The sequence below is a fragment of the Argiope bruennichi genome, chromosome 4 (genome assembly GCF_947563725.1).
Source record: "Argiope bruennichi chromosome 4, qqArgBrue1.1, whole genome shotgun sequence".
In the NCBI taxonomy this organism is placed as follows: domain Eukaryota; kingdom Metazoa; phylum Arthropoda; class Arachnida; order Araneae; family Araneidae; genus Argiope; species Argiope bruennichi.
The window spans coordinates 125,857,351-125,875,692 of NC_079154.1; the positions used below are offsets into that span (position 1 = coordinate 125,857,351).

Below are 18,342 nucleotides of genomic sequence, written 5' to 3' on the forward strand. Positions count from 1 at the left end.
TATAATGGTTAGTTCTATTGGAAGAGTTATTATAAAGAAGAAAATAGGAACCTAAGAGTATTGACATATGCAAAAATTCTCAGTTATGGCAATTAATATTTGATTCATAACATTTAGCATCAATTATGGCTTTGCTATGCCGTCCATGGAGTTCACCAATGTTTTTAGTTCCCCAGTTAATATAATTTGATATCATGAATGAATTTTTATTTCAATAAATTAGGTTTTATTGCTGGGTTACTCATATGCTATAAATTTCTTTAATTCTTTCGCCGTCCTCTCCTGTCCGCGAAAGTTTCTTCCCAGCGGTCCTCTGTTTTTCGCCGCATTTAGTGTTTGTACAGATTAATATATATCTCTGTATGCTAATTATATTAGTATATGTTATTAGTATATATACTCAGTATACTATATTAGTAAAGATATCTCCGTACAGAGTTTTCTACGTACAAATTATATCAAACAAAAGTAAAAACTGAAGCAAGTAAACATTTTCAAAGCATTTTAAACGTTTAAAAGTTTTAAAATGTAAAAGAACGCTTGAAGCGAGTGATGGCAGCCCTGCAGAAGTTTCACTTGAACGCGCTAGACGCGTTACGGACCATGAAGAGGTTGACTTGCTCCATAGATTTTTGATAGGGTTAAGGTCTTGGTTATTTCCAGACCAATGCTGAGATATTATTGCTTTGAAATAAATTTTAACTTTTAAGTTCTTATCTATTCGTTCATTCTAACATTAAGGTGAAAAGCAATCAAACTTTCTACGTTGCAAACTCGTTCACGGAAAATCTTCTTCCTTTACCTTTTTTTAAAGGTAATAAAGAAAATGAATGAAGGAAATAGGGAGTAAAAGCAGAATAAAAGTGATAAAAAAATATAATACGACATTAATCCCTTCTAAGGCCGTGGGAAGTATGCTTCCCACCAAATTTATCAATCTTTGTATGAAATTATGTAGGTTGGCATCAGTTCTGACACATTTTTTTAGAAAGACAGAAACTTAGATGCCTCAGTTCTTTATCTCACACAAAATGATGTGTCTTCGTTTGTCACTTAATTATTAATTAACCAAATTAATTAATTTAATTAAATTTATCTAATAAGCTAAATGAATCCCTTTTCTTATTCTAATTTCAAGCCTAAAAATATTTTAACATAATATGACTAGAAAAAAATGGCTCTTTAAAGGGTTAATAAGTTAATAATTTGTCAACTAAAAACTTAAAAAGATCTTTTGTTTAGTCAATGAAAGGGATAAATTTTGAATATAATTATTTGCATATATTTCCATTTTCTGTATTCATAGTCAAAATTTTCTTTTTCTCTTAAATGTTTCTGGTATTGAGGGAATTCTGGTATTTTCCTCTACTTGCAGCATCCCTAAGGACATCTGGCAATATCTCAGGGTTCTTCGAAATCCAGTGTGAAAGCCTATAGAATAGATTCAGGTGAATCTCCTATTCTCTATATTTTTAGGTTATCTTTATAATTTTAAAACGTGTTTTAAGCTTCTTGTTTGGGATCCAACTGAAGGAAATAAAGGATCGATCTGTCTCTCTCAAGCAATTATACGTGGACTACACACTTTTCAGCAGGTTCTTTACATATTAATCTTATTTTTAACATTCAACAGCCCCCCCCCAAAAAAAAAACCAGGAAAATAAATTATATATAAAAGTAGAGAACACTTTACAGCGGAGAAAAGTAACAATTAGTGTTTATGTCATGATTTTTGATTGTTCCTCTTTTTTAAACAAGTTATACAGTAAACAATTTTTTTTTTTAAGGAGCTACATTAAGTGATGAATAATATCTATGATGTAAGAAATAGTGGGTAGATATTTTCCATCTGAACCTGGCCTCGTGCCAAATGGTGTCCATCTCAAACCTTGAAATTTTGCTACCTTCCGTCCTCGTATCAATCCAATCAAATCTCTGATATTCCACCGAAGATATTCACGAGTGCGTGGCCGGGACATATCGATTCTGCACAGAAGGGAGAGAGGGGAAGTATGCGGTGGGCAGATCGAAAAGGCCAGGAAAAGCTAGGCGATCTTGTTATTCGAAACCGGACGTCAAAATCGAGGTTTGTGGCACACAAAACACCGCATTCCACATCGCTGTCCTTTCACAACAAGGCTTTGGCCGGCACTTTTTTTTTCTTTCTAAACGATGCCGGCCGGCCCAAATTCATTTCCACAATCAGAAGTGCGTCCTTTCACGGTCTCATTCGAATCCTCTCTTCGCCTTGATGACTGCGCTTCTTTTCCATTTGGATGGAGACTTTCGTTTTCGAATAAAAGATGCCTTATCTGCTAATCCTGATGCTCAGATACTGATGATTCACTTTTTCCGTCATTAGAATGAACATCATTAAGAATGAAGCAATTTAGAAGTTAAGAATGAAGGGAAAAGGAACATTTTCACACAGTCCCGTCTTTGTAAGCTATAATTTACGATTATAGCTTACAAAATGGGCAAGAATGTAAGTTAATTAAGAATTATAACTTACAAATATACTTACAAAACTTACAAATTTAAGAATTATAATTACTTTAAACTATATTAATATTATAGTTATAATTTAGTTTAAAAGAATAATTTCCCTTAAGTTACGTTAAGAATTTTGGAAAAACATATTTATGAAATAACAAAATTGAAAACTCAAAATGATGTAATTACTCTGATTTTACTATTTTATTTCAGAAAAAAACAGATATTATTTGTAAAAAAAATTACAGTGTAAACATGAAAATCTAAAAACAATTTTTTATCAACATTGAGAAAAACTAAACAATAAAGTAACAATGTAACGAAAAAGTGCAATTAATTTTCATTTTCCCTTTTTAAATTAAAATATCAATATTTCAAATTCAGTGATACGATTAATCAAGAAGATATCCAGTTAATAAAAATTTTCTTTTTGTGAATAAAATAAAGTATCTATTGAAAGGCAAATGCAGTTTATTATGGAATTATTTAGCTGAGAGTGAATTGGTATCTATCATTTCATATTGAGAAGAAATATAAATATTTATCTGAAGTACGTTATCCGAAAATAAGTTTAAAAAAATTGAAGACCTGATCACTTAAGAAGCTCGAAGAAAAAAGCGAATGTGCTTTATCAGAAATATAGCACTAGACAATATTTTTATTTACTAAAAAAAATGAGGCTAAGCGATTAATCAAATTGGAACAAACAGAAATACAAAACTTTTCATCTGAAATTTCAATAATAATAATGATATTAATAACAATCGGTAAATAAGATATAGTAAATCATCTTATTTTGTAATCAACTGTAAATTGAGCCATTTATCGTTTATTGTATTATTAAAATTATCGTTTACGTGCAATGCATTCTAATGAAAATGTATACGATTAGTTTATTATTTTCTGAGTTGAACTTGATGCAAAAAAGGACTATTTAAACTATTTCAAATACAATAGTACTGTCTAGCGCAATAAATATATAAGTATTGATAATTCGTACTGCCCTTTTACAAAGCACACACACATATATGTATACAATTAAAGAAAAAAGCAAAATATATATAATTCCGTGTCCTTTATAATTTGAATTCTTATTTTCATCTCCTCAGAATATTTTAAAAACTTTAATCCTAATTGGAATTAGTATATTTGTGCAAACAGTTTTAAAAATTTATTCAAATGAAAGACAAATTTTATTTTTGTAAAACTATATGTCACTGAATATTAATATTTGAATTGGTATAAAATGATTTTATCTGCGATGATATGCATCAAATTTGTGACGTAAAAATGTAAAATTCCTCTGTCTCCGCTTCACATACTTCAGCGTTTGTAAATTTATTTATATAACAGTTTATCTTTCTAGATGCGAAGAAACGTATGCGCCAAATTTATTTCATTCTCGCAAAGGGTGTGAAATTGCATAAGAGTACGAAAAATCCATACAATAGTTGAATCATTTGCTTCCTAAACCTTGTAAAAAAATGCATCTTAAATGTAAATAGATTATAAGATAATTACAGAAAAAGAGCTTGTTTTTAAAAAGTTTACAAAAAAAAATTCTAAATCGCTCAAATACTGCAATAAATAAATCGTCGCCAACAAATAAAAAATAGGGGGAAATATTTATCACTCAATTATTATAATTGTGTGGACCACAACACCAAAAAGTTGAATAAAATCGTAAAAAAAAAAGTTGTCATTCATAAACTTTTCTTTGTCACTAAGGAAAGAAATACATTAGTCAAACGGATGTTGAATTGAACCTATTCAGTGTAAAAAAGAAAATTCACAGTCATAAAACTTCTCGCGACCCTGTTTTACAGCGTGTGAATAATAAGAGGCTTCAATTTATTTCGTAGGCCAAACAATGAGATCTTTCCCGTGTATACATTTATTATGTATCCCATCCACAGGCGCAGCAGATGAAATGCCCGTCAAATGACGATTTTTTATTTTGCCATTGTCCTTTATTTGTATCAAAATAGGTGTTATTTTGAATTTGTGATCCAATTGACCAATTTTAATTCGCAATTCATATTATTAGTGTAAATGCAATGATTGTTGTTTGATTTTAAGTGTGGAAATAGGTCACTGGGGAAATAAAAGAACTATTGCTAATATCAGAAAAAATAAGCTTTTAATAACAGTCTAAGCTTCAATTGTAAATATTTTGTAATCTTTAAGACAAAATTATTCTACAAGCATTTCCATTCTTTTATTGTGTAATTGGGTATTATAAAATGTAAGGGTTATAGAGAAATTTTTTTCCTAAATCTTGCAAAAATTAACAATATGCAGCTGATTTTTGAGCTTCATATAAGCATTTATAATTTCAAGTCAATTCATTTTTTGAAATGTGCTATTTATTTACTAAAAATCTGCATTTTAATATAATGGATTTTTTAATGAATTTTTTTGTTATTTATTGACGTGCAGCATATAACGATGAAAACGCTATGGGGGAATATCTTTTATTAATCATAGGATTCATATTCAAATTATTTCCATCTAAGTTTCTAGGTAAAATTGATGCATTTTTTATTTAATTTCTTTTTAAAAGATTGTTGTAATATTTCCTTCCCAATATTTTTCTAAAAGCAAACACTGGATAATTTAAGATAGCGTATTTAAATTGCTATTGATTCTTAGAATGTAAGGAGCAAAGAATAAGGGTAGAATTACTTTGTGTGTCTTTACAAGAGAGGTCCTAGAGATAAACCTTTTTTCATGTTTGTATCACTATTTAAGGACAAATATAAAAAAAAGGACTAAAAAATTAATACCGGGCGTCATTTGCTCTTACTATTGATAATGAGTTGAACTAAAAGAAATGACATTATGTACTGGATGACCTTCGTTGTGACGCTGAAATTTCTTTCCATATAGAGTCTGGTCAGCATATTTCTTGGATGTGACTAGTATCATAATAAATGTTATAACCGCTTATTTAACAAATTCTTTTAAATCCTACTCTTGCATAACAGAAATTCATTTTCTATAAAATGCCTTTCTGTAGCCGATCAAATGATATTTCAATGTCAATGATTTGAAATCTTTCTTGGGGGAAAAAATGGGTTGAAGAAATATTATTAGATTTTATTAATTTAAATAATTCTTTATGATTATTACGATTTCTGCTTTTTTTTAAATTTCTTTCAGTTTTCTAACTTTTCTTACAATGTATGGAATACAAAAATTTTCAAAAAAAATTATGTCAGTCATTATTTTTTATCTCACAAAACATCTATTTGAATTTTTAAATGATGCAGTTGAATATTTTTGAAACACTTTCCTTCGTGAACTTATTTCCGAAGGTGGACCTTAACCTATATACATACATTTCTCTTCAAATGAAGGGAAATAATTTTTTAGCTAATTAGAAGCATAAGATAAATATTTATCAAGCTGTTTAAAGAAATATGTATCAATAATTCATTCGTATCAACATTTCTAACCTGTTTCTGATCCTTAACTTTTGGCAACGTTTGGTAGTTGCTTTATTTGCAAAACTAGCGTCTTGTTTTGGAGCTATACGAAGAATATACTGTGTAGGAAACTTAAGCCTTCGCTATCTGACCATGATTCCAAATTATATTTGGACTCAAATTTTAACTTTGTGTTAAATTAATTGTATCCCTCATGTAATATGTCTGGTTATTAATTAAGTTTAAATAGTTTAACATGGAATTAATTAACATCACAATTTTTATTTGAACCGAGAATATTTTTAAAAACAAATTTTTAACAACATTTTGAACAGTTTTAAGCACATTTTTATAACACAATTTTACTTTAAAATTTGTTTTCTACTTACTTTTCTCTTATTCCTTACACTGATTTCAGTAAGGTTACATAACTGCTGTTGAAAAATAAAGTATTTCAGTATAGGATAGAAACTCATAAACAGGACTATAAAAGTATTTTTTAAATAAATCTTTACAGTTAAATATGTTTCATTCCTTTAATTTATTACTTCTAAATATTACTCTTTGCATATTTAAATATTTTAATATTCATAACTTTAAAAAAATTAATGTTGTTCTTTTAGTATAAGACGATTAAAACTTATTTTGTTAAGATTATTAGCAACACTTTGCTATTGTCATTTTTTCACTTTCTTTAAAAAACATTCCTTTTTTTATTTGCTGCCATCATCGAATAAATATATATATATATTTGCAAAAATATCTTTTGAAAGTAACAGGTACAAATTCCTAACTTTTTCTTTTACTCTTTTAAAAATTACGTATTTATTCATGAAATTTCGAACTAATATTTTCAAATGCAAAAATGAAGTTATCTATTGCATATGATATTATGCATTTTAAATGCTTCCTATTATTTCTCCTTTTATTTCTGTTGACATTAAGGATTGGAATAAGAATAACAGAAGCAAGGAAAATCGCCTTCCATTTCCGGTCATATAACCCTTGAATTGAACCTATTCAGAACCTTATTCGGACTTCCATTTCTGCTTCCTTTGAACCATAAAATGAAACTAAATATAATATTTATGTATCTTTTTTCGCTTACATTTCCGTGTTTTGCTGATAGGCGCACGATTTGTCAAAAATATCAAATTTACGATCATTATTCAACAGCTAAAGATAAAATTCGGAATCATAAATAAAAATTGGATCGTTTTCACCCACCAACGCAAAACAGTTTCGATGTCGCTCGACCGTAACGGATGATAGCCGACGAGACTAAATAGATGCCTCCATTTCGGTTTATTTTTGTTAATTCTTCCTCTCATTCCGTTATTTTCTCTTTCTTTCTACAGCTGATACTGCTAGTGAGTGGGTTTATCTGGCAGGAAAGGATGAATCCATTATCTTAAGTGTAATCTGATTAGAGAAATATAACAATTTAAATAACAATAGACGCCATGTAATAAGAGTCGCCACCTAATGCTAAAAAATAAAGAAAATCCTTTAAATTGTAAATTGTTTATTTCTTTCAAATGTAATTTAGTTTCTAAATATATTTATAAAATTCATTTCTATTTAGATTATAAAAAAAAAAATTGTAACCTGGACATACTATTTTCTTTTTAAATCCCTCGAGTCCCAAATTTCTTCAATCGTGAAGTCTCCGCTGTCATTTTTAAGTTTCGATTACACTTTCGTATTTGGTAGATTTTGTAAATAGATTCATTGGAAGATTCAGAAAAAAAAAGTAGAGCATTATACGCATTAAAAACATCGCTTTTGAAATCTCTGCATCAGAAAATCTTTTCTCAGAAAAACTGTTTATAAAATTTTAGGTGTAATTTTTTTGAATTGCTTGATAATTTCGAAACTGCTCTTTTGTTATTAGCAGTTCACCATCTCCTAAAACTTTTACCAAGATTATTTTAGGTTTTAATTTAATACTCAAAGAATGAATGGTTAAACCTTCTACATAAGTACATTTTGATAGCCGTATTGGAATTTCATTTGTTATCGATGGAAAATACAAACACAATAATTAATACAATTTAATCTTCTTAAAAAGTAAATAAAGTGTAGCAATCGTATTTAAAAAAACAAAGAAAAATATTAATAAGAATAGAAAAAAATGCAAGAAAATTGATAAAATCATTCATAGAAATGTGCATAAACCCTATTAACATTATAAAATTTAAATAACATCTAAATACATTCTGGGTATATTCAAAACTTTTGAAATCGCATTGTAGTCGTCTCTTTTAGAAGAATGTGTAATTAGATACATAAAATTAACAAATCAATTTTAATAAAATTGTTATGAAAGTGAAATACTTTTTATGCAAACTTTTAGTGCATAAAGAGCGACCAATTGTTTTTTTTTATAATTTTTTTAGCGAATGCAGAAAAAAAAATTCTATTTGTTTTCTTTTCCGTGCATGTAAATTAAATTAATCTTAATTATACATAAATTTAAGTATTTAAAAATTAAGCATAAAATCTGAAATATTAACCCTTTGCAATCGAATGGTACCTCTCACTCACCATTCAAGATGCTTTATTTATTTTCTTAATTTTAATTGTTAAAAATACCTATAGAACGGTAAAAAGATATAAATCATTTTTTCAGAGAAATTCAACTTAAAACAATTGTATGTATTTATTTTTGGTGCAATAAACAAGTCCATGTATGAAGTGAATTATTATCCAACGAATTACTTTTTCGTGTGCAAAGGGTTTTGATTTTTATAACGAAAAAAAAAAAACCCTGTCTTTTTAGAAAAGCAGAAACATGTAGAATTTTTTATCGTGGATAATGGCGCTGTTCAATGAGGAAGATCGTAAAGAAGAAAATACTAATAATAATGTTTAAGAGGAAATCATGTTAATCATGCATTGTATATCTTTCTGATTTTGTAAAAAATTTATCATCAATTAAATCTGATAGTAGAAAAAAAAATCGTTCCATCAGTGCTTTGATTTTAAATGTATTTTGGATCCAGTGCTACTATAGGGCTAGAAATTCACGCTATAGCAGACCTGGCGAAATTCCTCAGCCATTTGTTTCACTATCGCCATAAGAAATAAAAGATATGTTGTAAACTTCAGTAGAAACAGAACTGAAGAATCAACAAATAGATTGTGTTTTTTTGTATTTCTGAAATGCAAAAATACTGTATTGAGATATTTATGAAGGCTGCCATTTCAGACTTTCACACGCCCCTGAATATTTTTTTAGACTTTCACGAGCAATTTTTGGAATATCTAATCTTAGTGTTGTCATTGAAGTAAGATATTTTATAAATTAATATTTTTCAAAGGGATGCATATTGTTATCCAAATGTAAGCTTTTAAAAAAATTTTAAATATCAGATGAAAAGCAAGCATTCAAAATTCATTTCCGTTGTTCAAAACATCATAGAGATTGCAATTTCTGATTCGTAAACTTTTCTATACATTAAAGTATATGGATCGAATAATCAAAACTTATTCATAAATTTAAGAAATTATCATAGCCCTGAGAATAGCGTCTACTGCCTTATTGTAAGTTCAATGAGTTAATTATCAATACGTCAGGAATGCTGTCTTAAAATTAATTCAATATTTAAATTAGTCATCACATATTATATTTAACCAATGTTTCACTAATTCGTTTAATTCTTGTAATAGTGTAAGTCCTTAAAATTCACAAAATTTTCTTATAATAAAATAGAAAATTGAACTATTTCTCGAATCAGCGTCCCTTCAGAAATGATAGACTGCCATCTATTGGTATTTTAACGAACTAGAATTGCAACAGTGGTATTTAACATTAACTAATTAATAATTTATTAGGTTAAAAAGTGATTTAGTTTTTAAAATATACATATATTGTTCAAAAATATCTTATAACATAAATAATCTGTATGATTTTTTTATTTTAAACCTATAAAATCTTCCAAAATAAAAACTTTAAAATAAACAAGATTGCTTTAATAGTGCTGCCATCTATGAATTACAATAGTGTTATTTTACAAGAAAGAATTCAATTCGCTTTTATTTGATGTTGCATCGTTTCCTATATCTGAAATTTTACTTATAAAAATGCTATATAAAAGGACTCATTATTACGAAATAATGACTCATTCTTACATGTAATGAAATCTAAGTTATGCAATTAAACTGATTGCGTCTTTTTTAATAATTGAAAATTATAAGAGATATTGGATATTTCCCATCTATAACTCTTATAAACAAATGAATTAAAAAATTATAAGCAAATGAATTTATTTTGTTTTATTATACGATAAATATGACATTTTAAAGCTTTGAATTTTTAATCTGTTGCTACTATTTAAGTTTATGTTTTCAACATGCAGGCAATTTAAGTTAAATAAGCCACTGTTTGCTAATCTTTTATAAATTTAACTATAAAATATATCCATCTCGTGTTATAAAAAATTTCTCTCTAAAAAGTTTCTGTAATATCCAACTTTTTCTCTAGCTATGACTATGTTAATACTTGCAACATTAAAATGCTTTAATGTTGCCTAAATAAAATTATTTTGCTGTTTTAATTTTTTCAATTAAAACAAGAAAATTATTTTAAAAGAATGAACTAGCTATTGAAAGTTTGTTTAATAATAAGAAGTCGCACTTTTCGATAAGAAATAGTAAAGTAACATCCAACTTTATTTCCTTAATTTCGTAATGTATTAAGAGTACAAAATATATTTCAACATTCCCTATTGAACTACAGGGATATACATAAATAAATGATGACACATAATAAACATCATTATGTGACATACATAGTGCATAATAATGAGATAAATGTTACGTACAATATAATTAATGATATATGAGGGGGAAAAAAGATGTCCCAAATTTTGTTTTTAATATCACTCGACAGAGATATCTATCTGGATATGTTTGTTATTTCCACAACTACGAATTTTATCTTTCAACAAGATGGGGTCTCATCCTGTTGAAAGTTGGTGGTTTGTAGCCTATCAAAATTAAGTTTCAACTGCACTGCATTGGATGAGAGGGTAACACAAAATTACCCTCTCGTCACATGACCACCAAGATCATTAAATATTACTAATGTAACATCTTTTTATGAGAATTACTCCAAATAACTTTTTTTATGATCCCCCATTGCCGAAAACATTCAATGAACTTATAGAACCATCAACACTGCACTAAGCATCATTAGCGATGCAAGTCAAGAAACTTGACTACAGATTAGATGTCCGTCATGTTAAGAACAGTTCGCATATCGAACATTTGCAGCTGGAAAAAAATGGGAGATTTTTCTTTATTTTCATATATTGTTGATTATGTTATGCGTAATATTTTTGAAAATATAAATGTTTGATATCTGGCCATATATCAATGTATTTGTTAAGCTGCCTATCGTGTGTATTCGTAAAATATCGTATGATTCACGAGCGTATTAGGTGTTTACATATCTTAATTATGTTGTTTTAGAACTCAAGAAAGCAAACACATCTTATTATTTACATCTTTTATCTGACAATCCTGTGCATTTTGGGAATGATCAATCTCTTCTTTTCTCCTTTTTATTTTTCATCAATTTCTGAAAATTTATAAGAGGCACGTGCTTATAGAAGTTACGAAATTACTTTCGGGAAAAATACTTTTATATCTTCTATTTTTAAGAGAAAAAATAAATCCCTGAAAAGATTTTAAAGTGTTATAGCATCATACGCAATTAATAACAATATTATAGTATAAAACAAAAAGATTAACAAAGAATAAAAAATAATTCTTACTTTTATTCGCTTGATTTATTATTATAGCAAGGAATTTTTCGAAAAAGAAATTATTATGCAAGTGAATTAAAAGGTGCATTGTTATTTTTCTTCAGAAGAACCATGTGGAAAATTGAGACCTCCTCTTGATGGGGAGGATGGAGAGAAAGCGGAAGGGTTACCTCCTCCGGAAGTCCGTCTCTTTTGACATCCCCCAGCAGAAGAAGAATCCCAAGATCACGTGCACCTGCGATAATAATTCCTTTCCATCTTCTCGAACCTATGATCTCCAGACGCAGACGATAACCTTTGGTGAAGAGACGAAGCAGCACAAGAAATATTCTTCCACCTCCATCCTTAAAAAGTTGTCCTCCTCGCCTCCCTCCGCGCATCAAAAGTAAGAAATATTCTCAAGCTGTATTTTTCATACAATCTTTATTTGTTAGAAACTGCTGTTGATTAAACTAAATCGAATGTTCTTTCATTATTAAATGAGTATTCTTTTCGATACATGTGTGAAAACACAGTAAATATTTTTTTTTTTTTTCAATTCCACCATGGTATGTTACTGAAAAGTTTATTTTCAACGTATGTGATGCTGTATGTGGATTTTAATTAATGATTAGAAAGCAGACATTTAAATACTTCAACATCTTAATTAGATTTATGCTTTTTCCCTAATAGAAAAAATATTGACATTGAAGTGTACTTAAATGAATTAATTGTCCTTTTACATTTTAATTAAAATTTTTAAAAAGTTGATTCTTTCTACTTTCACAGAAGAATTTTGCATAGGAATATAGTTTGTAATTTCTCTTATAAAAATATGTTTTTTAATTAAACTTCTGGGTGAATATCATGATAACGCATAATACACATTTAAGAAAGTTTAGCAGGATTTTTAGGAACAAAAAAATTGATTGTCATTGAGTTTTCTATGCTAAAATTAATAAAAGCATCTCTTAATTGGATACTTAATGAGACGCTCAAAATTGTTTTTTGGATCCATGTTATTGAGTGGAAGTTTATTGTAATTCAAATTTAAATCTGACACTGTCAATTCACTTTGAAAATTTCTCTCGGTGCAACATTTATAGCCTCATTCATATAAATTCGTTCATAGAAACCTGATTATCTTCCTTTCATTGCAAAAATATTTCAACGGCGGTTCAAGAAAAAAATTTTGTGATTAGAGAACCTTGTTTAATTCAAGTAATTTTCTTGACTTTCAAATATTTATTTAGTTTGAAAAAATTTAAAGAGATGTGACAGTTTTTAATTTTTGAACATTGGTGTAATAGGACTAAAAGACATTTGACGGCCTATTTTAAATTGTCAGTTTAGCCGAACTAATAAAAAATTGCTCTTTACGAATTATACTTAAACTTTTGAATTGCTCTTAAATATTGATCTATATCTCAGAATCGCAAAGAATTTGATGCATGGCAGGTAGAAAATTAATGATGCATCCATCATTATTAACAATGATTGTAGGAATGGCAATACGAACAGATATCATTGCGAATGTGTTAAAGTACCAAAGCATTGTAAAGAATTTGCTTTTCAATTTTTGAATAATAACGTTTGCAGAAATAAATGTTTATAAATTTGATTGATGGGCGAACGTCCACTTCAAAAGAAAAATAAAAAGATTCAAAATATACCTTACGAAATGTAGATTAATATTTCAATTGTTATTAAAAATTTATTCCAAATTTCAGTTAATGAATAGTACAGAATCATAGATTTAGTACGCAATGGCATGAATACTAATCTTTTCATGGATCTGTTGCAAAGGTTTAAAACTAACATTAAACTAAAGGCAAAAAAATCCATATAAATTTTTGAGCTGCCCAGACGAAGACAACTTTTTTTATCCATTTTTAATGACTATCAGAAATATTATTTTGTGTAGCAGATATATTATTAAACAGCAATATATTATTTCTTGCAAGTCTGTTGCTTCAATAAATAAATTACATTACTATCAGATAGTAATTGTTTACAAATTATTATTTTTTTCTTAAGACCATTCGATATGGACGCTGAGCTCGAATTCTATCCAGTGGATGACCATCCCTCTCCGTCCACTTTCACAGCGTGGGATGCTTTTCTGTCCGGTAACCAAGCCTTTTTCCGTGAGCCTCCATCAGACTTCTCCTACATGGATGTGATCCCTGAAGAGGAGGACGACATGGAGGCCTTGCTGGAGTCGGACACCGACGACACTGGAAGCTCCGTGTCAACCGTGGTGGATAGGTTCTCGCGCACCAGCACAGCCAACTCTAGTTTCTCTGAAAGGGGTCCAAGAACGGATGCTGCCCCATTCGATTTGCAAAAAGTGCTCTCTCCTTTTGAAAGGTCAGTAGTCTCATCAATTACTAGGATTAAGAAAAAAGCGATAATGTGAAAGTTATAAAACATGATAAAAGTGAAAGAATAATGATATTGAATAATCAATGTTCAGAAAATGAGTATGTTGTTGTTAATTAAACTTCGAATGATTGTTTTTAATCCATCAAATATAGATAACAAACTCTTTTTTGTAAGAAAATACGAAGTTTGTAAATGAAACCTTTCGTCTTGACCTTTATTCTATCATTATTTTACGATTCAATATTTAAATTCTCATATCAGTCACTTTTAATGAAAAAAAAGAAAAGATTTTACGTAAAGAAAACATAGAAAGGGTTCAGAAAAACACAAATTAGAAATTTTGTTTAATTCTTCCAATAAAAAAAATTAATGTATAAACATTAGTTCATAGTTTTTTTTTAGTACAAATAAACATTTGCTTTTTGTTGCTATTGAAATGAAAGAAATATTAATTAAAAATATTTTTAAATTGCAGTAGCATCATTTGCCTATTGACCAGATTAAAAATGAATTTTTGAAAACAAATGTAGTTATTTCGAAATAATTCAGTGAACAAGTCAATTTTTGACTTTCATATAAAAATTCGATACAGAGGGAAGGTTACCACATTTCAACAAAGTCTTTTAGAGTTTTACTGATTTTGCAAGATATAGCCAAACATTGTCATATTGGAAAACAACTTTATATTGTCTTTCATTAGAATCTGAACGTTTAACGTTTCGTTCAGATTGAATGGGTTCATTGAACGTTCCCCTTGATTGTTTGTTCCAGTTTTTCCTTATTACCAATATTATTTGTAATAATCTATTGTTAACAATACATTTTAATCTTTCAACTGTCATAGAGAAACTTTATTGCTCTGAATATTCTGTTTCAGTACAGGTAAGTCTGTTTTTGTACATCGTCATCCCTTTAGTCACTTAAGACTGTTATTAATAAATCCATTTTTTTTATCTCCAGTATAAAAATTCAGGACAAAGAAAAACTTTGTATTTTTGTATTTGATGCAGTTCACTGATATTTTCTTCGCATATAGGATTCCTTTTTATCATTTCTTTTCAAATGAAATAGGATTATATCAATTTCTTTGCTTTGAACAATGCTTGTTGCATGTATACGCATAATTGTGCAATATTTAGTAAATAGCATCTGTGTTTGGCAAGGATGTTCTACAAGTAAGGGCTCTAATTTTTTCTCTTGCTATTCTTTGTTGTTTTTCCATACTCTTTCTTAAGAATATCGAAATCATTCATCGCAAGATGTATTCTATGACGCAAGTTCTTTATTCATTTTCAACAGTAAATGAAGTAGTTTCCTTTATTTTAAAATAAATTAAAACTTATTTAAAATTTCGTCTTTGTTAGATCGAACCTCCTTCGCATCTTAATGAGGTTAAAAATTATTATAATTTCAAATGATTATAACGTATATATCTAAAAGCTGATATTAAGTATTCTAAAGACAATTATTTCGAGATTTAGTAGCATTTAAGGGTAAAGTCGTAATGGCATCTTATTATTTAAAAACGGTGGAATCGTATTTATAAGCCTAATAATGTAAAAATTTAAAATTATTTCTGCTATTCAGCAAACTTTAAATGAGAAATCACGAAAACCGAGATCATTATAATTGCAGAGGAGGTGTCTCCACGATGAAATGAAGTCGTAGTACACACACTACTACTAAATGCACTCACTAATGTTGTAGAAAGTTATTAAGATAAAATTTATAGAGATGAAAAAAATTGAATGTATAACATTTTAAAAGTTTAAATCCTTTAATATTTCCCATTTCATTGAACGATATTAAATTTTACACCAGGTTTCTAGAAACAAAATGCAAATGTTAATTTCTTTTATTTCGTGTCTCAGAATTGGTAGTAGAAAAGTAAGTAATTATTAGATTTAGTTTATATGTAAAATAATGTAGTTCATATGTAAAGTAATTAATTACTATATTTAATTCACTTAATCAACTAAGTAATAATTTATGTCGAATTTTTATAAGCAAACCTCCCTAATCATTAAGTTTCTGAAATACAATATACATAAAACATTGAAGATTATTATCGACGCTCTTAATCAATTCTTAGGCTAATTTTCAAATTTTTGAAACGGATTATTTTCGAAGGTATTACATATTTTCAAACTGGATTCATTAGTTAAAGCAATAATTGGCTTATGATCCCTTTCACTTTTCGCAGGTTAGAGAAAGAATTAGATGCCCAGAAAGAAGATGGTCTTCCGCCACGTAAGAATGAAATGCAGAGAGGTCCGATCGTGGTCATCACCAACAGTAGCAGCTGCGAGGATGTTCACAGTGAGCCGGACGACACTACGGACAAGTCCACTGACCCTATGATACAAAATCAAGATTCATTTAATCCTCATCTACATCAACAAATTAATCAAGGGGACAAGAATATCGAGGATGCATTTGCACCTGAAAACACTGTGTCCACAGAAAAGGAAAACTGCACAAATTCAGTGAAATCGACCAATTTAAATGCCTCGTCTTCTGTGCCAACGAAGACCAAAATAGTAAATGGGTTCAAGGGAAATGAGAAGACACCTGCGAAGAAGTCAAAATTGGACAAAACAATACCTCTGTTGCCTCCACCAACCACACCTAAGAGATCTTACCAAACACCTAATATCCCCCCTAGAATGAGTTTGCACACTCCTGCCCGTAGAACGAGAAGTGATCCAGGAAGTCCTGACCAACCTTCGCGGATACCAAGACCTATATCTTCTGCTAATCGATCGAATATACCTATTCCAAATGGTAAAGGAGGACCAAAAGCTCTCAGAAATCCAAAAATAAATACCTCAAAGAAATTGATGAACGTTGAAAATTCCAAAACTAATTCGTCGATTAGCCAGCTGGAAGCCAACATTGATGAAGCCATAATTCCTCAGAAGTCTGTCGACGTCCTAAAAGAGGTTGACTTAACCATGAATGAAACAGAAATTTTGGACAGTAAAGTTGAGTCTCTTGCAGTTGATGAGCAAAATACTGATTTTGTAGATTTCGTGAATAATATGGAAACGAAGCAGGAAACGAATGGTACTGATACTTGGTTCAATGAATTAGATGAAAATGAACAGGACATGGCCTCAAGTTTATCCAATGGATCGAAAGAAATAATAGTAACTGATTGCATTACAAATCCTTTCAGCCAGGACGATAAGAACCCATTCAGGATTAATGGAGACAGTACAAATCCTTTTATCAAGAGTAGCAATCCCTTTGAAGAAGATAGATCCGAAAGTATTCCTGTCTTACAGCCCAAAGCTCAAATATCCGCTGCTGTGAAAGCCCCACCCATTCCAGAAAGGTAAGCAGTAATTTTAGTTAAAGAGTTTTAAATTTTATATTGTATTTGATTGATTTTTATATTACTTGGTACACTTTACTCGATTCATATTAAAAATAATGTAAAGTTTGTAAACAATCAATAATTTAAATTTTTTTTGCATATTTAAACATTTAATTATATCTTTTAACCTGCACTATAGCCTCATTTTTAAACTATTAAATTTCGTGATTTGCTTTTCATTTTAAAAATATTAAATTTAATGTATTTTTGGTCTCACAGAGAAATTAAGGCATTAATTTGTTTCATTACATGAATTAAAATTGAAATGGAAACATTACTGCATTCGATTTTTAAATATTTAAGAGCTTATCCAATTACCAAAAGAATTATCAACATTTATATTAACAAATTTTAGAGATAAAAAAATTATGTCTTTTGCATCAGTTTCCTTTTTTTTTTCCTTTAATATAACTTTAAATGACTTTAATTTCAGACATCAAAGTGTTCTTATCAGAAAGAAAATTTTAATATCAAATATTTATGCGATAAATACATCTATGTTGAAAATTGGAATGCAACTTTTAAGTCAAATAAAGAAGTGTAAAACATAAACATATAAAACTGTTTCATTTCCATGTACAGCCCATAGATGGCAGCATAAGTATTCCTTTCAAGCAATACTTTTTGTAGAGAACAACTCACAGAATGTTTCCATCTAAATCCAATAGATGGCGACATCATCTATACTATGGCGAATGATTTGTAGTTTCTCACGATAAAGCGCAGATGGTCCTCCAAGCAGAAAAGAAAATTTTCTTTTTTATTCAAACTGTTAAACATAGAGCGCAGCACCAGCGCTGAGGACTAAGCTCAGCGGGAGTTCTCGTTTTTCACCTGGCTATCTATCAAGTTCTCCTTTTCTTCTTACCTGCAGCAACAGTCACAAACATGATGTTAATGACTGCTC

General features: G+C 29.0%; 1 protein-coding gene across 3 annotated transcripts in view; it reads left to right on the forward strand.

Moving 5' to 3' along the window:
* Nucleotides 1-18,342, forward strand: part of LOC129965436 (mucin-2-like) — a 336,199-nt gene that overhangs the window by 97,132 nt on the left and 220,725 nt on the right. For all 3 annotated transcript variants that reach the window (XM_056079298.1, XM_056079297.1, XM_056079299.1), the window contains exons 2-4: nucleotides 11,797-12,077; nucleotides 13,709-14,041; nucleotides 16,260-17,393. In XM_056079298.1, the coding sequence (XP_055935273.1) occupies nucleotides 11,830-12,077; nucleotides 13,709-14,041; nucleotides 16,260-17,393 (1,715 nt within the window). In that variant the 5' untranslated portion in view covers nucleotides 11,797-11,829. The remainder of the gene's footprint in view (nucleotides 1-11,796; nucleotides 12,078-13,708; nucleotides 14,042-16,259; nucleotides 17,394-18,342) is intronic.